The sequence below is a fragment of the Anopheles darlingi genome, chromosome 3 (genome assembly GCF_943734745.1).
Source record: "Anopheles darlingi chromosome 3, idAnoDarlMG_H_01, whole genome shotgun sequence".
In the NCBI taxonomy this organism is placed as follows: domain Eukaryota; kingdom Metazoa; phylum Arthropoda; class Insecta; order Diptera; family Culicidae; genus Anopheles; species Anopheles darlingi.
Window position 1 is genome coordinate 2,855,001 of NC_064875.1, and position 24,298 is coordinate 2,879,298.

Sequence of the window (24,298 nt, forward strand, 5' to 3'; positions counted from 1 at the left end):
ACTCGACTGCCTTCGAGAAACGCTACGAACGTCGCGAGTTCAATCTTGCGCGGACCTGGGTGCTAGTGGTGCGGGGTCGTTTGCGTTCCAAGTTCCAGTACCGCGCTCTTGGGCGGCCATTTTGGTGCTTGGATAAATAGGTAACGCTTGCTCGCGTGCACGGCACCAGAGATACGGTTTGCTCAAGGGACCTTATCGCTGCCCCCATTCCCCCACCCCCCCGCTTCCCCGGAATTTGTTCAGTTAGTGTTGCCGGTTCGGCATTAGTTCCGGTTAAGCTACCAAACGAATAGTCGCGTAGCGATTGGGAAGCAGATTCGGTGATTCGCTATTGTTTTAACAAATTCGCTCCACCGACAAGTGCTCCATCGGGGGGATAGCCTTTTTTGACATAAGCTGTCACAAGTCGGTGCGGTGCTGGCAGTCTCAATGTCTCTAGCCGTATTACATCACAGAGGCCATGATCACATACACACGTAGTAGGCCACTTTTCCTCAACATGAACCTCTCGTCTACTCGTCGCTACTGACGACGGAGCGGATGCCATTTTGTTTGTTTTTACAACGGGCAAGTAGAAGCGCACGTTGCGCTGGTGGGGGTTAGCTGCTGCCGTGTGGGGCGACGCGTGCATGCCGTTGACAGCTGCCGCCTGCTGCGGATGACATTTTGCGTCTCCTCGCTTACCAGGAGCCATTTTGGTTGTGTTGTTATGTGGCCGGTTTCTTTTATTAATTTCTTCTTCGCTGGATTGGATGTTGTCCCTGTCTAGCCGGAGGCTTGGCGTTGGCCCAGAATAACATTAATCTTACCGTGCTTGTCCGTGTTTTTCCTTTGTCCTTAAGCATTTGCGTTTTGTACTCTATAATGTCAACCCCTCTATTGACATGATTTATGATATTAGACTCGCAGTTTTATGAAATTGTGCTTCTATTAAGAAGAATCATTTGTAATATAGTTCGAGCAGTCTGTAGTAGTTTTGATTACTAAAACAGCCTCCGGACAATCAAGTAAACCTGATAACCTGATAAATGTGTCTTACAAAGATTAAGCGAAATCCAGACGGCGAAAAGCGAAAGCCACAAATCTTGTTAAGCAAATCCACTCCCCAATGGTAATCGACGGATGAATTTTGGACCGTTCCGGAGAAAGAAAAAATGCCAACGGATTAACTCGATTTCCATCCAGATCTGGAGAACGGTCGCTTCGCTCGAACGATCGAATTTGGTTTTCCATTCCGCTAATCCCATTATTGCCACCCGTACACCGTCACTCTGCACCACCAATTGCGAGACACCGATGCACGGCGATGTGCAGGAAGCTCCCAACAAATTATTGCTAACAGTGGTTTGTGGCTGCAGCGGATTGCAAACTCGGGTGGATTGGTACCTTCGTGTTGCCAGAGTGCCTAGAGGTGTGACACCAGGTGCCAGAGTGGGTTTTTCCTAGTAACACTCTCAGTCACTGCTCGAATGTGGCATTATGTTTTCGCATTTGTTTTAGTTTGTTCGCTATGCTATCAAATTCAATTATCCGATTGGATGATCGGTACAGACGAGTTGGAAGAGCGGACCCCGCCACCACTTGCATCGCAGCATGTTGTTGCCGCTTTATGCGATTCTAATTCCATCAATTGTCCTGTTGTGGTGCTTTGGGAGGTAACATAGTAGTTTGTCCTTTCTGTGCCATCGAGTGAAGCTTCCCTATGGACAGTGGCCGTACAATCGATCACTTGACTGTGTGGCTGCCGCTGGACGTTAGGTGTAGTCTCTATAGCGTATGGTGCTAGAAGATTGATCGTTGGAAAAATGAAGAAAAATTCAATCTTCCACATCGCGAAAGGCGACATTTCTTTCCGGTGAACAACGTGCCGGTGCCGGTCGTTGGCGATGGCGGCCGAATGAAAGATAATCTTCATCACTGTGCTCCTCCCATTCGATTGCGCTAATCCGGGGCGCAGTTTTTGTGGCTTTCTGTGTCGTCTGTGAAGCTTTCTTTTTTCGGTTGATAAAGGATAGACATAGAGAGAACTCCGCCTCACATCAAGGAATCTCGGCCATTCGCGCGTGCTGATAATGATAAAGTATGAGGGTGGCGCGAGGTTACGGATGGTTGAAATCCATTTTCTCACAGCGACGACAGCAGTCTAGTGAAAAATCAATTTTCCCTCCCCAAAAACCACCGACGTGTGGACGTCACCGTGGGATTCTTTCACCACCACCACTACCACCACCCCTCGGATCAGTAGCCCAAATCAGAAGGGTGCTGCCAAAGAGATAAACCTAGACAAAGTCAAAGCTTGGCTCTCGGTCGCCCCAAAAACAACGTCCACTAGTTGGTGTCCGTTCGAGCGGAAAATGAACAACAAGCCAAACATCACATATACACACACACACACACACACACACACACCACAACTTTCGAAGAGGACACACTCGAAGTCCCCGGACCGGGCTTAGGATGTGACAGCACCAACCGAGACCGATACGGATTTTGATAGGATAACGAGTGTCAGATGGTCGAAGGTACTGTCGGACCCTTGGCCGTGACGCTGAACTTGGAAGCCGCTCGGTAAGGGATTTGGCCCCTTTCGGTGGTCCGATGTTTATTTGGCAGCTCTTTTCGATGACGATGGTGACGATGAACCGACTCGCTCAAAAAGAACGGGGTTGATTTTTCTTTTCGACCGTATTCATTGCCGACGAACAAACAAAAGGGAAGATTAATGTAAAGAGCGGGAAAGCAATAAATTTCTTTTCTACCTTTGAAAATGAGACGCTAAGCAAAACAAATTGTAACAGGAAAATCGGCTTGAGAAGTAGAAAAAAGAAAACTTAGAAGGTTCGTACAAACTTTTTTGAAATGTTTTTTTTTTGTTAAACAGAAGAATCAACCGCAAAGACTATAAAAGCAAACTAATCTTGAATCACACAAAGAGAAGATTTATCTAAAAAGTTGAAAAGTAATAAATTACTTTGAAATCTAAACAAAATAAATAACATAAGCAACACAAGAAGATTAACAAAGAAAAGTGTAATAAAGACGATGGAGAAAGGGAAAGTAACCGAGCAAACGAAGAAGGAGAAAGGATCTCAAATTTCATTTGGAAGAAGCGAAAAGAAAAGAAAGCATCGAAGCATTAGAAGATGTTTAGTGACTAGCTTTAAACACCGAGTCAACCCAGAGCACATTATCCGCGACTTTCTCCCTCTCTTTCTCTCTGTCTTTCGCTGTTTGTTTGTAAATCATGCCAACAAGCGTATCGATTTCAGGGTTTCAGTTCTTTCGTTTCCCTTTCCCGCAAATTTCCCCATTTTGCACACACACAGCATCAGACACAAATACACAAACACAGTGGCCCGACCCATTTGTCTTCGTCATTGCCCCGGGCCACCGGTTAGTGTGGTGCGATGTGCGCACCGTCCGATCCGGGTTTTCTGTTTTGTCTTTTTGTGCGGATTTTACCCACTAATTTTCATCTCCATCTCGGTTTTTGGTCGGGTGGGAAATTGAATGCAATGGAAACATAACACATTCGGGCTTCCTGTTTTCCACCGGAAGCTTGTGTTCGGAAACACCCGGGCTTCATCTAACCACGGCGGAAGGTTGCAAAAAAAAAGGGAAGAGAAGGGAGCATCGCCGTGGTGTTTGTTTGCTGTCTGAATTCGTGAATTTTAATTTCGGGAATGCTGTTGCTGGTGCCTGGTGGGTTGCTTCACACGGGATCACGCGCGTTTTGCTTCGTTGGGTTTTGTCGGATGGATAGTCACAGCTTCCTGCTCTGGTTATCCTCTTGCTCATGGGGTTTTGTGTTCTTCTCAAACGAATGTATCAAACGGTTCCGGTTTAATGGGTGTCGGTAACGGGAAACTGCTGTTTCCATTACCAGGAAGGTGGGCGCGATTCGTTTTCGGGAAAGCTTGAGTTCGATTCTTCAGTAGTCTAGCTTAAAGATCTAGCTTGGCTCGTAGATTTCAGTTCTCGGAACTGGGCGCGTTCAATCGTGAGCTCAAGGAGCAGGGCATGTTACTCGCACCGCCTGTTTCTCTCTCACGGTCCTCATCGGTTTGCTGCTGAATGGTGGTCAATCGAACGGTTAAATCGATAAACGACGACGTCACCTTCCCTTCTCCCTTAGTGGACCTGTGTCTGCGTGCGTGCCCGTTGTTTGTCAAATAAAATCGAAATGGATTAACTCTCCGGTTTCACTCTTCGCATCACAGACCACTCCTCCTTCCCGGTAGAAGAGACCTATCATTTTGGGCTTGTCCAGAAAATATACGCGAAATGGACTACGCATCGGTGCCACATTCCGGCTTTCCCGTGCCGTGTTCTCATGGAGCTGGAACATGGGTTCCATGTTTGGGGTTTCTTTTTGTTTTTCCGGTATTTGGTAGTCTTCCGAATAATGTAATTTATGGTTCTGTCCGTCGGCGCAGAGGTAAACGACACGTATGACCGTGGGGTTTACGCCTTCGTTTTCGTTTCTCCTTCTTTTTTATACACGGTATCGCACATTTTATCGATAGCGCTCTTTTTGCATCCCGAAAAGCCAATTAATCATCATCGAATAGTTTCGGTTTTGCTGCCGGGACGAGATGGGAGAAGAGGAGAGCAGAAAGGGAGGGCAGGTCGACATTATCATCAATAACCGGCACCAGTTAGCACACGGGGAATTCACGCATTTGTTCCCGTATCGACTGCGTGGTTGAGTGTGTCTGTGTGTTTTCCGATCATCGATTTGCATGAAAATGGGAAAACTGATGACCCTGTCGTCAGTGGTTAGTGTTGGAGCAGACATTTCAACGGATATCGTGCACTTGGAATGCTACTGGTCAGATGGAAAATTATCTTCCTTGTTGAATTGACATTGATTGTAAGATAACTTTTGCAAAAAAAATCCTTCAATTAGTTTGTCCAATGGACAAATTGCCCGACACGTTTAAGAATTTAAAAAAAAAACATTCTAAAAATGTTGTTTCAATCCATTACGACGAATCAGCATTTATCGCGAAGAGTTCTCCGGTAACCGAGGCAACATTCCAAAACGATAATCGATAATCGATTCGCGAATTTGGCGCGTAATCTGCTCAAACATTCCGCTTCGATATGAACAGCACCTGGTCGTCGTGGGGAGGGGACGGGGATATCGTGGAGCCCAGCCTCGTAATCCTATTCCATCTCCTTTCGATTCCCGGCATCACGGTGGCATCCCATTTCAATCATTCTAATCTGTATCATCTAACATCTCGGGCACTGTTCTCTTCCATTTCCATTTCCAGGTAAGGAGGCATCATCAAAGGATCGGGCAATGAGAGGAGCGTTCCCGATTTGACATGATTTGATTGGCATCGATTCACACGCTTTGCGATGTTTGAGCTCCACAGGACCACGCGGACAGAGAAGACGCGCATGAAGGGGGGACGCGAAGAGGTATCACGATCCACAGCACTACATCCGCTCATCGTCATTATCGTCGGCATCATCACCGCGATGTACTCTCTCCCACAGTCACAGCGAGTCACACCGAGTGTCGTACAAACAGCTGAAATGGAACAAGCTGGAAGCTCTTCCCTGCTGCGCGATGTTTGGAAAAGGATACCCGGGAAGCGTTATGCCTTCCTTCCTTTCTTCTCTCTCTCTCTCTCTCTCTCTCTCTCTCTCTCTCTCTCGCTCCATTCCTGTAAAGTCGAATATTGGAGGAATTGATTTCGAGGCAGATTGTTGGCAAACCCTTACGCCTTTACACGTTGAAGAGTGGATGGAGCTCAAGTCGCTCCTTTTCTACCTTAGTAACCTGCCCGTCGTCCACGGCCTACTAATCCGGTCTGACATCCAAACCAAAAACCGTTGACAGATTGTCAACGCTCGAACGGAGTGACACGCAGGGAGCCAGCCGGTTCGATTTCGTTGACTTGATCGTGGCCTCCTACGACGCCACACACGCAACATACGTATAGCGTTGGCCGCACCCGCCAGCATAATAACCGGGATTTGTGGATCTGATGTTGACAATATCGTCGACCAAATTATGTTCAGCCCCTCGGAACTGTCTGCGGTTTTCGATTAATGTCACCGAGCACCTTTGGTCGGATGGATGGATGGTTGATTGGAGGAAGTGGAAGGTAAAGCTCGTCCCTGACGACGGCGACGACGATGTTGGTACGTGATTTTGATTCGCACGACATTTCGTTTGCTGTACGAGAGGAGCGAGAGGAGTGGTGGTGGTGGTGGAAAGGCGGTTGGTAGTTTGGTAGGGAGCATTTTAGCAACGGCACTCACGTTCGTAACAACGGCCCTGTGTGCCGTTGTGCGTTCGTCCTCACCTGCTACCGTGTACCGCAGCCGCGCAGCCGATGGCACGTGACGATAATATTGAGTTTCGCGACTCGTGCGCGGTCGTGCGTGCCCATCAAATTGGCCAACCGAATCGTTGCGCACCACCCCGCACATTCCCCTTTCCGGGCGCCCACGACATGACATGACAGCAAAACCGCACATCAGTCGCGGTGTTGCGCTAATAGATCCGCAGATGGGAAGAGACAAAGAAAAAGAGACGGAGGAAAAGAGAAAGAAAGAGAGAGAGGAAAAGAGAGAGAAAGAGAAAGAGAGAGAGAACAGAGGGCACTGTCGGCTAAACTATGTACGACTCCCCCCGATGATCTTTCGAAAATCGATATTGGGGATACTAAAGGAGAGCCCCACTCGAGGCCAGACCCACTGTCGTACTGAGAGAGTATCTTTGCCACTTGGCGAATGGGCTGTAAAGTGGCTGGCTTATCAGCGGCGGAAAGCGTCATCGATGATCGAACAGAGCACCAGCACCAGCAGCACCAGCAGCGGCAGCAGCAATGCTGCGATAAAACGTGACTAGAATGTGGCCTCTCACTTCCTTGAGCACTTTTAAGAATGAAGGAAACATGCTGCTGCTGCTACTGCTACTGCTGGGGACACTTCCCCGCATCCCCATCAATTTGCTGGCAATCGACAATGTCTTCGATGATGCTCCCTCCCTCCTCAGCGCAACAACGTGCCGTCGGTCGTGCCCGTAGGGCGTCAAATTATCGCCAAACGTCCCCGGAAAGTGCCTTTTTGTTACCAAGACAGAGAGGGAGAGGAGTGAGACGAAGGCGATCATGGATCCTGTTCCGTGCGGTTATATGGATGAATTATAATTTCTCACCCCCCCCCCCCCCCTCTTCTTCTTCACATTCTCTGCTCGTCCCGCTTTGGAAGGTATTCTATTAATCATCCAAACCGACGCGCCCCGTTTCGATGTTTGCGCCCTCGAGGGATCTTGGGAACAGCAATAGTAAAAAAAAAAAGGTCCCATGACATGACCACCGTCACGCTAGTCATCCGGATTTTTGGGACAACGCGTGACAGGATTTCAATAGGGTCCGGTCAGTAATAAACAAACAAACAGAAAAAAAAATCACAGAAATCACCCACTCTTGCACACACACACACACACGCGCGCGGGTGGGCACAAACGGGTAGAAGATCGTGATCGTCCGTGGCCCTACCTTGCCCCGTTCGGAATGGATTGCAAACTTGAACTCTCTCTTCGCTCTTCAAAAATGGTCGGGACACTTTGTACGGAGATTGATGTGGGTCGCGCCGAACCGTCCCATCTAACGGTCGCGTTTATACTGCGTGTCCGCCTGTCTTGCCTGGTATGTTGTTGTCCGGTGATCGGGGTGGTCGCTGTTTTTCTGTTTCTTTTTTTTTATTAATCCTCTTACTCACCCGCTTATTAGATCCCCATTTTCGCCGCATTTCGATTTCGGTTGTTTCGGATTTGCTAGAACATTATGTTCACGTTCTTCTTTTCTCTTGGTTTTCTTCCATTTTTTGTGAGCTTTCTACATAGTCTTCCTGTTAATTTGACGGTACATGAAGGTGAAATGCGGTCAATTTGATTGTGTCATGTTTGAAGTTGGACCTGTTTTGTGGCCATACCACACGGGCTATGCTTTATCAAATTTCAAAGTTTAGCGTAGCCCAGACTCCTAAATTAGAAACCACCACACCGGAGGCTACTGACAGGTGCAGCATCCCGGATACTCGAACCTGTCACAGTTTCTCAGAAGGTCGAAGGAGCCTGGACGCTTTCCGAGCCGTCGCTAGTCACCTGATGCAACCGATGACGACAGCAGGATGACGTGTGGTGCTGCTGATGCATGTTTCCTTTTTCCAGCCAAAGGAAGTAGCAGACTGTGCACCGTAATATCTGTGACAGGTGTACGTCTGCAACATCAGGATAGACTTCATAAAGCGCCTCAGCTGCTACCAATTTTGAAAAGCTTTCACACTCGTCCTCGGCCATTAGATGCGGAACCACCGTTTAGAGGAAAACGCGGATGGTGTGACAGGTCCAGGATGAGATCACCCGTTGGTGTGCCCCGACTGTCATGCGCCGGTAAACTCGCAGACTTTCAAGGCAATGCGCTGTTCCGGAACGATTCGGCCGTCTACACGACTCTCCGTCGCTTTCCGTCGAGGAGTGATTCGTGGACTCGATTGAAAAATTGGTTGCCAATGGGAGGTGTGGGAGGTGGGGTTTGTTGTGGGAAAATTTGTCTCCAAAAAAAAACAACCATACCCGGAGTCCACCATTTCTCCCTGTCATCCAGCTGTCACTCGTTGGCATAGTTCTGGTGGGGACGAGGGAACGATGGTGGGAACTGTGAAGCCGGGCTCTTTTCCGGCTGTTCCTTCCGGAAAAAAAGGAAAACCGTCTTCAAGGCAGCGCGGTCGTACCCAAAATACCGGAAGCACATTCCAGTTCAGAGTGACGTTGGGTTTTTGGGTTGGGTTTTCGCATTCCGCATGCGAAGCGGACGCGCACACGTTGGCCATTGAAGAAGATCCGGCGACACTCCGGACCAGTCACAGAAGCTTCCTTCTCTCTCTTTCTCTCTCTCTCTCTCTCTCTCTCTCTCTCGCTCTCTCTCTCTCTCTCTCTCGCTCTCTTTCTGTTTTCTCCTTATCTCTCCCGTTCTTTCTACCAAAGAGGAATCACAAACCCAAGACGAAAGCGATATTAATGTATCCTCTGCTATCGCCATTTATCAGGTGGCCACTCAGTGGTGGTGGTGGTGGCGACCGTGCCGCGCAGCTGGTGATTGGTGGCTGTTCCCAAGGTCCTTCCTTGGGCCGGTGGCATCCTTTGCACTCTATTCGCGTTTCGCCCTGATTACAGCAGCTGCAGAAGGGAGGTACGTGACCCATTTACGTCCGCCAAGATAACGCCCGCGGTTGTAAAGCTCCGGGAAGCAGCTACAGGACCAGTGATACAGTTGGTGCGGTTCACGCGGTACTCTACAGCATGGAACCACCGAAAAGCACTCAGTTTCACCATTTTCTCTGGCATTTTTTCCAGTCGTTTTTTTTTTATTTTCGGCGGGAAGGATTTTCTGGTCCCCGCGTATTCTCCGCCATGCACTTTACACTTCCTCCTCCTGCGGACCGGTGTGAAGGATAGTGTTCCGTTTCGGTTTCAATGGCCGGACCATTAGCCAGCCTTGGTCGGTTGGTTCTGCTATACACACTCCGTCTCCAATTGCAAACCGGCGACGGGGGGTAAGCGAAAAAACGAGTGAAAACGGGTGGGCTGGTTGGCCCCCACAAGAGTTTGAATTAAATATGATCTGGTGCCCACCACCACCACCCCCCGGGGGGGAAGTTCCGGTACGAAAATGGACGCTGGTACGGGTGGACTTTTAGCGGACACAAATGATATGATCACTGGCCGGAACCCGGAAGCCGCGAGCTACGAGTTTTCATTCCGCTTCATGGTTGTGCATTGGACACACACACTGAGAGGCCATTAGGGATGGATATTTCTACTTTACTCTTTTTGCTTCTTTTTTCGACAAATTCCCGTAGTGTTCCCGTACCGGATGATGGTCCCAAAGAAAGGGTTCGGTTCTGTCGCGCGCGCGCGAGGGTTCTGTGCTGGACGGGAAAAGGTTGTAAAAATATCATTAAAAGAATTTTCTAATGGTCCACCGGTAAAGGTTAAGTCCGGGGGAAGAGGGTTGCTTCGGGCTAATCGTATCGCGTTGAATTCGTTGTTAATGCCCGCCTTTTGGCTTTGGTAATGCCCGCCTTTGGCTCGCCAGGAACGTGCTGGCTGGTGAAAATGACCAAAAATAACCTTTTTTTTTGCCGGCAAATGTTTGCAACCGGCTCTTGGTGGCCACCGGTCGATGCGGTTATGTTGTGTTCGCTCGCTCGGAAGTTCAGACGAAGCCTACTGTGTAGCCCTTAATTTTTGGGGAAGGTTTCCCCTCGGGGGGGGCCGGGTAGAGGCCAGGCTAAAGAGAAGCCTGAATGATACTCTATTCATAGCCACGTTCCACGGGAATACTCCTCATCAGCTGGCAGGTAAACTCGAACGAACCCCGGTGAAACCACCGACTGACCACCTGGTGTACCCAACTACGGCCACCACATAAACCATGCTGATGGTTGCTGCAGGTTGCTGTGGCTGCTGTGGTATGCTACAGTTGTGTGTGATAGCATTATCAATGATGCTTGATTACCGAGAAGCGAATAAAAGTGTTGCCACAAGTAAGAAGAGGACAAGGAGAAATAAGGCTACCTTCTCCTCTCGAAATGAATCCCTTGCGGGGTCATAAAAGCTTTTCCTTTTTCCCTTTGGAAGCGCACAGTCGGTCGGATAGGGACAGGTCGAGTGGGCAAAAGTAGCTTTTTTTGGATTATGCTTCAATTTACGTCCAGAGATCTGGTGAGGGTTTGAATAATATTTGTGGTCGTTTAAATGCAATACAAGGGATGTTTAATTTACAAATTTGCAATAAATATTTGTAATACTAAGCAGAAGTGAGAAGAAAATCCTTTTAAGAAGTGCAATGTATTGCTGTTTCTTGAAAAGGTCAGCAAATATCTGATCTCAGTAAATATTTTCCCACTATTTTGCTTTCCTTCCGAGTTCAATGTTGACCAGAAAGAGAGTGTCTGAATAACTGTTACCTGGAGGGCATATGCAAGCCACACAGTAGCACTAACCGAAACCACATGGACTAACTGCGCCGCACTACTCCATCGTCGTTCCGGAGTTGCATTTTCGAAGCACAAAAAGAAAACCTCCAGACACCAGAGCAGCTCTCGGTGTGCTACGGCACAGACAGAACACTACATTAAAAACCCTGGATGGATCGACAGATGGATGGTTTGCAGCTTCGCTTCGTTCGTTGGCTGCAGTGCCTCCACTCAAACCCTCCATTGACCAAACTGATGGAAGACAGGACAGTGTTCGGGTAGCATCGCTCCTGGGAAACTACTAGTGGGTTACTGCAATCCATGGCTCTACATAATTCCTGGCGGTCCGGCAACAAAAAATAAACCGGAAGCCATTTGGCTGGGCTGGCCATGGTAAACATTTCAATCGGACTGTCGGGAGGTCCTATCTGCTATCGGGGGCGGACGGTACACCGATGGCATTACAGCTTCCGGCTTTCCGCGATGCTAGACAGGTTGGTGTTGGGTTACGTGTGGTATACTACAAGGTAGCAGCATAAAATATCATGCATCCTCCATGTCTCTGTCGGGTCGGGTGGCATGATACATTTTTATGGCTTCTCCTAAACCCGAACCGATCCCTGGACAGGGATGTTACCGTTTTTTTTTTACATCCTTTGTTTGGTTTGGCCTTTTTGATCCCCCACTGTAGCAAAAAAAAACAACCAAACTCCGGCTCGTTACATATGTTCGACTGTTTCTAGATCGAGCGATAACCTGAGGAGTACCACCTGGAGGTTGTTATGCTGCTGCTCCTGTTGAAGCGTGAGTTATGAACTCTAGGCACTAAATCCCACGCCTCACTACGGGCTAATCCGTCATGTTTCCCCCTTCCAGCGAACGTTATCACGTTGTCCGTTCGTGGTGCGCATCATTTAGATTCAGTTTTTGGAGAAACGCATTGCTGTTGGCTGACGCAGCATTTTCAACAAACATTCACCGTCGAAATGGCGTCAAGCATTCCCTCCCCCCTGGATGTCTGGGAATTCAATTTTGCTGCCGGATTATACGGGCGCACTGAGGATATACAATGGCCGGCCGGTGTTTCCCGGGACGGCGAAATAAAAACTAATTGGCCCCGCTTTTCCGTGCCGGTCTGGCTGGCTGGATTGGATGGCTGGTTGGATAGCGGCTGACCAAACCAGCAAGCAGCTCGCTCTTCTCAAGGGTGTCATTCAACAAACGAGGAAAATGAAAACAAAAATCCCAGACACCGCCACCGCCACCGCGGAGGTGAAGACGAGGGCGAGCTTTACTCGTTTGCGCTCGGTAATGAAGGAAACGGGTCTCCGGTGGGCCATTCCGGACAGTGCCGGAGATCGTTTCGGGTCAACCGCCACCTTGTACCCGGGTTCCTTCCACCGCCGGAAAGGTAACATTCTTTATGCTACGCGACATGAAGTTACGATTGCAGCGGCAGCAGCAGCAGCAGCGTGTTTCCATGTTTTGTGTCCAAGTCCTGGCCATTTTGTCCGGAAATAACTCGCCTTTGACCCCATTACGTACGCCCTTCACCGTGCCCCATAGCGGTTTGTATGTGTGTGTATGTATGTCTGTTGAGACGCACAAGATCACTTCAAAACCACGGTAGCTCATTATGAATGATGGAGGAGTATGTATGGATGGACGTACCATCGTTATCGGACACGGGTATTGTTGGCTTCCTAAGGAAGTCGAGGGCTTCCGGTCCACATCTAGACACTATCTGGTGAATGCTGCAATTTTCTGAGTTGGGTTCTTGAATTATTCCTTTTTATATAGTAGCCAACAATCGCTTATCTGAGTTAAGGATGATGCAGCGTTCAAGAAGGAATACGTCGTTCGCTCGTTCTTTATCCAACGTCTGTAGATGTGTATAAGCAATACCAGTACACTGGATTGCTCGTTAGCGGGATGTCTATTAAGTTGCAAAACAATCTTCCAAAACTTTCTTCCTATCAAATATAGTAGAAATTCTCGTCCAGAGACTTCTCCACACGACCGGTTGTCATTGGCATTGCACACGTACTGTATTGAGTTCCTGACAGCTAACTCCAGCTGCGGGTCCACGGAGGTAGAAGAGCATGATGACGAGGAAGTTCTAGGCGAAAACAGATTGAATTCAAATGCACTCGATCGCATACTCAATGCTGGTTATGATTGGCAATCGACGACAGTGGTTGAGCGTGTCACTTAGTGCCTCTTGCAACTTGAAGCTTTCGTACGATGGTGTTGATTCTCGACATTTCCCTAGATCTTTCAAGAAGACGATCAAACTCCAAACAAGTCGATGGATACGCCTTTCAAAGGGGAGTTTATATCTTTCTCACCCCGCATAAGATGTATCTGCTCCACGGTATCAAATACGTATAAAAAGCATTTTCACGTCACGTATAGCTACTGCAAATGATTCACAAATGATTGAACATTAATGCTCGAAAAGTGGACTCCATGTTGGAACAATAGGATATCGCTATGGTTCTACGGCCTTTTGAATTTCACTCAATCGATCTGAAGCGTAACGGACGGCCGGTAGCATAAACCACCTCCCAGTATATTCCTAAAAAGCGTGCGCCCAGCATGCTCGTTATCCGACCCCCCCGGGCATGGATGACACACAACCCCACACGCATACGATGTGGAATTGAAATTCGAGTAACTATTAAAATGGAGGACGTGATGTGTGTGTGTGTCCGGGAACAACGACGACGACAACGATGCCAACGGCAAGATGAACCCTTCATCCGGACTTGCAATCAGGCGAAATTTAATGCAAATTTGCGTAGGATGCTACCAGAATCCAGAAGTGCTGCTCGACGATCTCAGTGAAGGGATCCACTCACTCGCCACCCACCCACCCCCTCCCCTTTTGTACTTCTTCTTGGATGATACTTCAAACCGGAACCACCACCACCACCCTGCGCTCGATGGTGAATGAACCTTCAAGCTGGCTAGGCAAGTGCTAGGAAGCGGCTAGTGGCCGTCAACAAGAGTGGAACCCGATACCAGGGCATCCTCGCCGTGCGTGTTTGTGTGGCGGGCTTTAAAGCCGATGCTCACTTTAAATTACGCCCACGCTTACGCGGACCCGATCGCTGACGTTGAATGTATCAAGCGAAACTTGTAGCCTCGTGGAACGTCGTTCGGACAGTGCGATGGATGATGCTGATAGTAGCGCGTAGTAGCATCAAGCAGAAAGAAGCCTTCGTGGCTCGTGCCGGTCATACTCCTTCTTCTTGCAGTCCATCGGTGGTGATGCAGATGCGCCTCGGCTCAATTTGCCCTTCTAATGTCCTCCTCCACGCGCGGAACACGCACGAATGGACGCATTGAGCGACAGGTTCAATTTGTGGCATGTTGCGCACCGGCACCATCCGACGATGTGTGCGATGTGTGTGTTCGATTAATCAATTTAGCAGAAAGCTGTCGATTCTATTTGCATTTCACATCCAGTCTCGAGCCGCGCTGTGGGTGTTATCGTACCTTGCAGGAATGCTGCGCGTTTTTTTTTAACTTTCCGTTTTGACTTCCAGTGACAGGACTGCCACTCATGGTGGATCCTTTCTTGTGCTTGCAAACTGCAGATATCACGTTACCGATGGGGGTGGTCTAGATGATTCAATTAGTCTCAAGAGAAGAAAGGAACAAATGTGGCTTGTGGCTAATAGAGGGATTTGAACCGTGGTTTGCATTAGAAAAAAGTCTGTCAATTCTTTAATGAAAATGAAGCGAAAAAAGTAGTTTCTTGTTGTATCTATGGACTTAGTTTTTCCGTTTTTTTCTTTTTTTCGTTTATGCTAAAATGAAATACTAATGTACGAACCGGACGAATACTCTGAAAAACAATATGAAACTTTAATCGATATGACAATTAAGTAAATCAATTGTAAAACAATATGAAATAATAAATAAAAACGTACCTGCAACACCCAGCTCAAGACGATCTTCACGAATTAACGCGAAATGAAAGTAATCTCGTGTTCCAGCGGTTGCTTTGTCCATGCCCGCCAATCCGTACAAGGGTTGTCACCGGTCGAAAGAGTGTTGATCCTCAGTGGGCCGTTGCTGGTGGTGAAAGTTTCAATTTAATTTTTGCAATTTTTGCGGACTGTCCCGCTCTTCTTCCTCGTGTCCTCTGCGTGTATCCCGAACACCCCAATGGCGACGCCGGGGTAAGCCAGCGTGATGATTCATGATTAAAAAAGAAACCCACACGGAACAGGTTTCTCGCACCCTCGACACCCCTCGGGGGCACAATCATCGCATGCCACAAGTGTTTCGAGCGATCGAGCGTGTGTTCGAGATGGGGCGTTGTTGAGGTTAAGATGCCATTACTTTTTTTTTTTATTGTTTGCTTTCCAATTGCAGTCCAACCGTCCCACGCGGCCTCTGGCAGAGGTGGCATTTTTTGATGGACACGCAACGTCTCAACCGCATTTTGTGCGTCTTTTCATGCTTCCAAGGTTGCGGTTTTTTTGAGCGTGATTTTTTTTTCTTAACGCTACTTACCCCGTGAAATCGGCACCAACCTAGTAGGTGGCCGGTGTGTGTGTATGTGTGTGTTCGATCACTCAAAATGACTCACCGTATGCTGGCCCTACTTTAAAGTCAACGAACGGACCACACAATTGCTGCACAATGATTCAGATGAACTAACGCAAAGACTTTGATTAGACTGGCAATGATTACTTCGATGTGCAAGAGAGTATCAACTGTTTCTGTTCGAACGGTTGTCAAACAAAGCAACCTACAGACCAGTACAGACGATTGAGATTTGTACTAAACATAGTGCCTTTGTATTAAATTAATTCTTGCTGAACCGCTTTGCACTGTTTACTGATTGCCGAACAGCCTATTTAGCAGCAAAAGGATGGTTCTTGGGAATGCCGCCCTACCAAAAGCCCACTCGTTTAGTGTTGTATCGATTAGAGCCATTCTTCAGCTCCTCCAATCAGTCTCCCTTCCCAAAATCCCAAAAATGATTTATGCTCTCCCAAACCAGCATGTCCTGGGGTCCTGTGCTGGAAGCTTCAGCAGGGACGAGCGAGTCACTGCCAACCGCAGAATGAAAGATTGATATCGTATCATTAGAGAGGCTACACAGGGGAATCATTTAGTTTAGTGAAATTACTATGAAATTGGAGAACACCTCAACCGGAACCAGCCTTCCCCATTCCCGTTCTCGCTGGGATCGGAACGAGGATGATAAATAGTCCTGCCCCAAAAACCGCGCGCTCTTCGCGTTCATGTTTCGCGGTAATGGCGCTTCGTGATAATTAGCCAGTCAATAGAGCTCTATCTGCTGCTTCCTCCACGGTACCTCCGATACCGCCAGCAACCCTCCCTGAGGTCCTGATCCCATTTACCATCTCAGCCGATGGCTGCCATATTATTTACCCGGGCCTCCGAATTCCGAATCGTCATCATCAGCATCACTGTAAGCCTTATCATCCTGACAGAACGGAACGAGCTGCTTGTCTGTCGGCCTGTGTGTGTGTGTGTGTGTCTGCCTCATCTCAGAGTTCGAGCGTCGAACGGAGTTTAGCAAATTCCCACATTTATCAGGAAAGTGATCGGTTTTTGAAAAATTAATCGACACTCACTCTCCGACCCGGCCCCTTTCCTGCTCGGTTCCCGGTTTGGGGCGGGATTCGAACACAAAGTTTAACTTATTAATGAAATTTATAATGAACTCCTTCTCGGTTTGGGAAGGGATCTTATGGTGTCATCAACACGCAGACGACACTCGACGGATGTTACCGTCGGGATGCCGCAGATCGCGCCTAGTCCTAATCGGAAGGAAGAAGATGAGGTGCTCCAGCTAGCTAGCTAGCTAGATAGCGAACTGCTGCACTGCCGAGCCCGAATTGAGTAATTAATAATCCGTTGGGCTGCGTGAGACCGACAACTTTGTTGAGTTGAACGGTAGTAGTAGCAGGTCCCGCCGCCATCATCGTCGTCGTCGTCGTCGTCGTCGGCCAACGAAGGACCGACGGAAACATGTTCCATTAGGAGGTGTGGGTCCTTAAGAATCCTAGGTTCCACTCCCTCGCTGGTCTGATCCATCCCCAAACCAGAAGGTGTTACGTGATTTTGCTGACAATACCGAATCTGGTGGCTGCCAGTCCAGTGATCATCCGACAGGGACGGATCCGTTTTTATGCCATCAAATGGCGCCTGAACATGGCTGGCTCGGTACTCGCGGGCCTCTCGCTCTGTGTGTGTGTGTCTGCCAAATGTGGTTGGAGTTTTGAGTTTAATTAATTATGAATGGTCGTGACCTCCCTTCCACCTCGCTGTCGTTGTACGTGCCACGCAGGATCCCAGGAATGGACGTTTATTGGGTCGGCTCTCCGCCTTGATTGCCATGTCAGCGATGGCACTAGAGGGCCGCCCGTGGGGGGAAATTTACAATTCAAAAATGTTGCTGGCCAAAAGCAGAATGGCCACGGTTGATGGTGGTGATGGTAGTGATGGTGGTCGTAGGCTACCAGATACTCTCGTAAGATATTCCATGAATATGTAAAGCTAACATTTGCCAGACTAAACCCTTTGACCCTACCAGAAGCAGAAGCAGGACAGAACGAAGAAGAGGAACAAGCAGTGATCAGCAACCTCTCACGGCTCGCACTCATACTTAAGTCCCAGTCCACCACCTTTACTATCGCTGCACATGATCGTGACTATGATGATGGAGTGTGCCGGTCCGGTGCGTCCGGTCCATGTGGCATTAATTGAAAATCTAATGTGACTGTTTTTTGGATGCTTTTTCTTTTCCCATTTCCATTACAGTGTCCGGAGCGTCATGCACAAATATCTGGAAAAGGAGAACGAGGTCAACTTTGACAAAATTTTCAACCAAGTACTAGGTAAGTGCAGTTTAGAATGTTTGCTGGTCCGGTCCAACTTTATGCTTTATGCCTGCCGCTGCTGTGCGGCCAAATGCTGGCCACTTTACACTGGTGATGATTTGGTGCTTCGATATGGAACACGCTGTTCCATAAATTAGATTCTCAGAAACTTTATCCTACCTTCTAGTGCTCTTTAGCACTCTTGCTATGCATTCTGCAGTGTAATAAAAAAGAGTTTTTTTTGTGTCATAGCTGCAGCAGCAGGAGCATATTTGCAAAAGGAGAAAACGAAAACCGTTCGAAAACGTTCTTGACGCGCGTAAACGTAGTATGGGCGAGGGAAGAGGCCAAGCTTCATCTTAGACCATTATTCAACGTCACTTGTCTTCTCGAACGTCGAACGATGGCGCACTCTCACCCCGCTGCTGCTGCTGCTGCTGCTGCTGCCGCTACTGTTGTAACTGCCCTTTCGCTTCCTCGCTGCAAAGGAGCATTGGAGCACAGAAATGCCGTTATCAGAGGCAAGCAATGTCGTCAACTATGAAGAAAATGTTCGGCAGCCGGCATGGCCTGGTCTGGCCTGCTAAGAGCAAGTATCCTTTTGGTGCGTTCGTTTTTGTGTGACCTTCGCCAAGCAGTTTGTTTGGAATGGGCGAGAAGGCTACTTTGCAAGCGTTGCAGCAGCACTGCAGCACGTTATCATTCTGCCGCTGACGATGCGATGGATTAAGCTCGTTATGCGCTTTTCTTTTAAAGTTCGGAATAATTTATGATGCTCTTGCAAAATATTTGCGTAATTAGTCGATTAGTAGTGACCAGGGAAGTGGTAAAGGCCAGATGTAATTGACGACCCATCGAGTGGATCATAAATTATGAACAGCAGCAGGGCTTCCTAGAGGGTTCTGCTTTTTGCGGAAACTATTTCCAAGGGGTCTGTGCGTTTTTTTCATATCTCATTTCATCTCCAAGATTGGAGCCGATACCGAGATCAAAGTGTTAAAGTTTTTTGTCAGTTGGATGAATTCCAAACAGGCAGTATTAGTCTTTTCAAAGCTCCTAAAACTACTGAAATTGATCAACAAAAAATCCAAATTTGCATCAAGTAATATTTTGTAGTGACGTTATTTTCTGTGTCTAATTTATGCTCTACATAACCCCCCCTCTCTTTTGCAGGATACCTTCTATTCAGAGACTTTTGCGACAACGTGTCAGAGGAACCGGTACCACATCTGAAGTTTTACGAAGAGGTATGTCAAGTGTTGTTCAGTGTTCCTTAGCAGTGCTGGCTCTGTCAGAACCTTGAGGCCTCTTAATTATGATTTTCATGCGCCCAACGAGCCCGGCAGTTTTGTTCGGTGTTGAGTAATTTCATTTTCGATAAGACAACGAAAGCAAAGAAAAACCACGCGAAAACTTCCCGAACACGACAGAGCCTGAAGCCAACAGTCCGTGGGTAGAACGTTACAATCCTTCTTCTGGTTCCATGGCGCCTACCATCCCACCTTGGGCTCTCTCTCTCTCTCTCTCTCTCTCTCGTTCACAAGCTCTTTGCTCACGATAAGACGTGGGTTTATGATTGCATCATTTCCGGTGGAGTCGAGCATAAAGGATTCCCGGGACTGGCGTCCACGTGCGTGACTATGCCACTTGTCACGTTCCTAGTGTGTAGCGAGCGCGCCCGAACTGCTCGAAATCGCTCTCGGAAAAGGGTACTTTTCGGTTGTGGATTGTCGGCCCGCAGGACATGCTGATTACAATAATTAATACGAATAGTAGCGCCTAACGACGACCGTTTTACGAGTGCAACACGCAATCGCTTTGTCGCTGGCAGCTATATTCGAGAACGATCCGATTGGACTCCGAATTCAAAGAATCGATGGCATGGTGTGACCATCCTGGGCAACAAATCATACAAGAAGCAGTGCAGACGGAAACTAAGTAGACGAGTCATAAGAACGGGAAAAATCCTCAAAAGCGAAAGCCGGAGTCAGAGAGGCTAATTAAATGGATCCGAACAGGTCGGAATATGGGTCCTGTGAACCGATACTGTTGCAAAGGAGAGCCTCCCTTGTCCCCGTGTTCCTCATGGACGGTCGTAGGTTGATGGATTCGTTTCGGCACCCCCACGGACCTGCCCAAGATTCACCGTTTCGTTCGCCTGCTGGCGATTATTCACTCGTGCAGAACTCATAAATTACGAAAGCCGAAAGTCGAAGACGACCTAACGAGGGAACGGTGCTAAGCTTCTCCGGCTTCTTCCTGCACAAACCGGAGAGATTAACCAACTGGTGGTGGTGGTGGTGGTAGTGGAAAAGGCGGAGGCAGCATCAAGGCAGAACCACCTTTACTTTACTGTTTGTTGTTGGCGTTGGCCATCGCTGCGCCGGTCCTTTTTGCGTCATGCACACGTCAGTAATCCCATGCGAAAACGGAGAACGTACCACTGTGTGTGTGTGTTGTGTGTTAGTTGGAAGGGGATCGACTTGATTCAGAATGAATAGACATGGGCAGCAGCATCCAACACGACCACCTTAGAGGTGGGTTTGGTGAAAGCAGGATTTTCAGATCCGTCCGTCCGTCGAGCGTCGATCGCCAACGCGTCGAGCTAGCGTTGATGCAGAGACTAGCACTTCAGCAGGGCAGAAGGCATCCGGACCTACAAAGGCCAGGCATCCGAGTGAGATTATTCGATTTCGAGCGTGAATCAAAATGAAACAAAAGGTATCGCGGGAAAATGCCGGGATTAGCAGGAGGAGCATCACCGGCTCCTGTCCCTCCTGCCAGTCGTTTGCAGGTGGCCGAGACCGACGATCGTTGCGTGTACTTTGCATTCTGGCCATTGTCTTGGAGCTTTGAAATCAAAGAAGCTACTCTCCCACCGTATTATGGTTTTGGCTGCGCCATTTTCCATCGGACGCGAATCAAAACAAACATGTGAGTGCCAGGGAATTCGAATGAATGTGGATTCGTGCTTTAATACAAGCTTCACTCTGCGAATGGGCGAATTGCTTCGCTTAGCGATTTTGCCAGAAACCATAAATTGGGCTAATGTTCCGATTTTTTTTTTGTTATGGCGTGAATAAATATTATGCAAACGAATAGCGCGTATCGCTAGAGGAGTGATGGATCATTAAAAACAGTCGGCATACTCACAGAAGTCTCAGAAGGTGGAGGCGACGAGATGATGGGCATTTGCATTTGGCTTTTTTTATATGATTAAAACTCCTTAACGAGCGATCATAAAACCGGAGACACATCAAAAGCTAGATCATAAAAGCTCAATTCACACGCCGGCCGTTTCATCGTTTTTGGAGTGGCTTATCTGTTCGGTGAAAGTGCCTTATTCCGGTGGAGTCTGTCTGTCTCTAATATCGAGAGTGAAATTGGGGAATTCCATTTCTGCTTTATCACAGATCAGATCTAATACAGGAGAAATGCTCTTTTTTGAGAATTTGAGCGTCAGATCAGTAGAAACACCTCATAGGTTTAATCATTATCATCTGAAATGGCTTTTCGTGTAAGCGTTACATCCCGCTCGCGAGATAATTTTTGTAATGACCGACAGGTCACGACGAACAGTTTAAACACAGCAATAAGACCTCGGCAAAATGGTTACGCGAGATTCTAGTTTGCTCGATACCACAATTGATTTTATTTTTTTCGCAAACAGAGCATGTCATTATACTCTTAATATGCCACTTTTTCGACTGTTAAATCCATGTTCCCTGACTGTGTCGTTGAAATTATCGTGACGATGGTGTTTAAATTGGAGTATCACTTTCACGTTTCGACCCTGCTGCAGCTGACAGATGACAGAAACCGCTTTTGACAATGCGCCGCCTTCTCGATGTGGTCCAACAATACGCGACACCACGGCTGAGATGGCCATGGACGACGCATGTAGTCGTCTCCGTCGTCGCTACCTGTTTCCGACCCACGGAAATCCGGTGCCTAAGGGGTGCGCTGTGTGGTGCGGAATTCCCGGTCAAACCAAAGAAAGGTGTAAAGCCATAGACCGACGGGGTCAGAAAGACAGTCATGGAGACGAAGAGAGAGAAGAGAGAGAGAGAGAGAGAGAGAGAGAGAGAGAGAGAGAGAGAGAGAGAGGCAGCGCGCGATCTGTTTGAAGATGTAAAATTTCTCATTTAAATGCAAATTAGTTGATCGTTGCTTGTTTAGGTGGCGCACGTTAACGACTCTACTACCCACGGACCAAGTGCTCTACTCTTCCTCCTACTCTACTCTCTCTCTCTCTCTCTCTCTCTCTCTCTCTCTCTCTCTCTCCTTGGACACCGCGCTTCCTCCGTCACCGGTTTTTGGTGCGAACGTCGTATCCGTTAGCTTTCCCTTTTTTCGTTTGCCAATTCAGCCAATCATCTTTTTGTTTGTTTCGTTTTGCCGCGAACTTCTCAACCGATCTTCGGTTCCTGGCGTCTATTTCAACCCCGTAAACCCACGGGCTGTCTCCGTGTGGCGGAGATGTGGACACTATAAGCCCCCAACGTCCGTGTACCGTGATCGCTGTTCCGTGTGGAGGCTAGAAGGAGGCATGCTTGACAGGGAGCACAGTCGTTTGATAAATGGGATCAGGTTGTCACGTGGTTGAGTTATAGGGTCGTTGCAGCCTTCGCAACAACAATAATCGCCAATCGATCGTGTGAAATCGGAAAAGTTTTGCTACCTACGGCTTCCAGAAGTCAAGAGACCGAAGCCGAAATGTTTCTTCGTTCGTCTCGGAAACGACTAAATAGCTCCACACTTTCCACGTTGTCTGGATGCTCAGCCCAAGGCGAATGCTCGATTGGTAAACAATCGAACCCAACGCTCGACGTTCGAAACACTAGCGAGCTAGTGAACTAGTTAGAGGAACTCCCATGCTCGAGACCAACTTGAGGAATGATAAATCGTTGCGAGCGACAAAACTGTGATAAGTATGACAAATGGGTTGTTATGCTCGTCGACGCGGGCCTACGCGCTTGGATCGGCGAATTGGCGAAACTCCCTCGCACAGCATCAACCCCAAAACGGAACGAGACCTTGCCCTTGACCCTGCGGCGCGGGTTATGCGTTGATCGCACAACGCGGAGTCTGCGACCAACGAATTAAAATCCACTTCCGAGCACAACAAGGCCATTGTGATGCCACGATATTTTGCTACAAAAACAAAACCCAGCAACCACCGATAACCGATGGCAGTGTAACCAAGGTCGAATGTCATCTCGAAGGGGCTCTTCAATACAGCCCTCCCTCCCCTCGCGCATCGTTCCGGTCCCAGTAAGTCGCTTTTAATTATTTTTAGCGCCACCACAGTTGCTGCCTGCTGCTGGTGACAGCTGTCGATTTGGAGTAGACTGCGCCTTTGCTAGTGGGGTAGCGCGTGTTTGAATCGTTCCGCGCATCGCCAAGCTCGCGACAAACGATGATAAACGGCAGGCGGTGAGTGAGTGAGCGAACGGTCGCTTGCTGCTCGTGGTGATCCAGTTTACGCGATGGCGCGCCGCGATCGCCCGTACGCCTGTCATGCCCTTAATGGTGAAAATGAATGTCAACTGCCTAAAGTGGCTACAACGGCAGGCAGTAGAGCGCAGGTTGCTTCGATTGAATTATCTGCCAACATTGCTCGTGTGTGCGTGCCTGCATGTATGTATGTTTGCGAGCGCGACAAATTGCCGATGTTTATCAGCAGCAGCAGCAGCAGCAGCATTGGTGGCGGTGGTTGTGCTCATGTTCATGACGTTCTCAGCAATCCTCGACCCAAAATGACAGTTCGCGACGACGAAACTCGACGAAAGATCACATCTGGTGTCAGCGATGAAGCGTAGCGCTGCTCGAAGATAACGATCTTGATTAGCTGTTTTATCCACGCTATTTATTTCTGATTTTATCCGTACATTATCTCTCCGTCTCTCTTATCTCGCGCTCTATCGCTCTATGGCCCTGATTTGGGAATCGCTGGATTCGCAGATAAAAGCTTGGCTTTCGTACTACGCGTTTCGTTTCAGTGTCCTACTCGCTCTGTTCGGTCAGACTGATTGAAAGCCAGAAGGAAAACAAACGAACAAAAAAACAGTGCTGAAGAGGGCTAAAGCTAGTCTGCCGGTGGCGCCCTACACCGAGAACGCAATCATGATGGTAATGTGCAATTTCTAGTCGCACAACCTGCCGGTGGCCCGGGATTACGGGTGGCCCTTTCATACCGATTCAAACAAAGAGTTGATGCGCGCTTCCGGCGCTGCTGTTCGGCGGATTTTTTTTTGTTTTCCACAAAAAAAGAAAAAGGCAAAACTAAATTTTGGGCCCACCGCTAGCGATGGCAATCTGACAACGAATGGTTCTGGCAGTGTATGGTTTCGGTCCCGGCGAACGGTACCGAGCGGAAACCACAAGGACCTCCGCAAGGTCTGATGCTGTGTTTTGGCCCG

The 24,298-nt window shown here is 48.3% G+C and overlaps 1 protein-coding gene across 7 annotated transcripts in view; it reads left to right on the forward strand.

Annotated features, from left to right (window-relative positions):
- LOC125957470 (G protein-coupled receptor kinase 1) overlaps positions 1–24,298 on the forward strand; it is an 83,641-nt gene that overhangs the window by 26,323 nt on the left and 33,020 nt on the right. For all 7 annotated transcript variants that reach the window (XM_049690197.1, XM_049690192.1, XM_049690199.1 and 4 more), the window contains exons 3-4: positions 17,818–17,894; positions 19,050–19,123. In XM_049690197.1, coding sequence (XP_049546154.1) covers positions 17,818–17,894; positions 19,050–19,123 — 151 coding nt within the window. The remainder of the gene's footprint in view (positions 1–17,817; positions 17,895–19,049; positions 19,124–24,298) is intronic.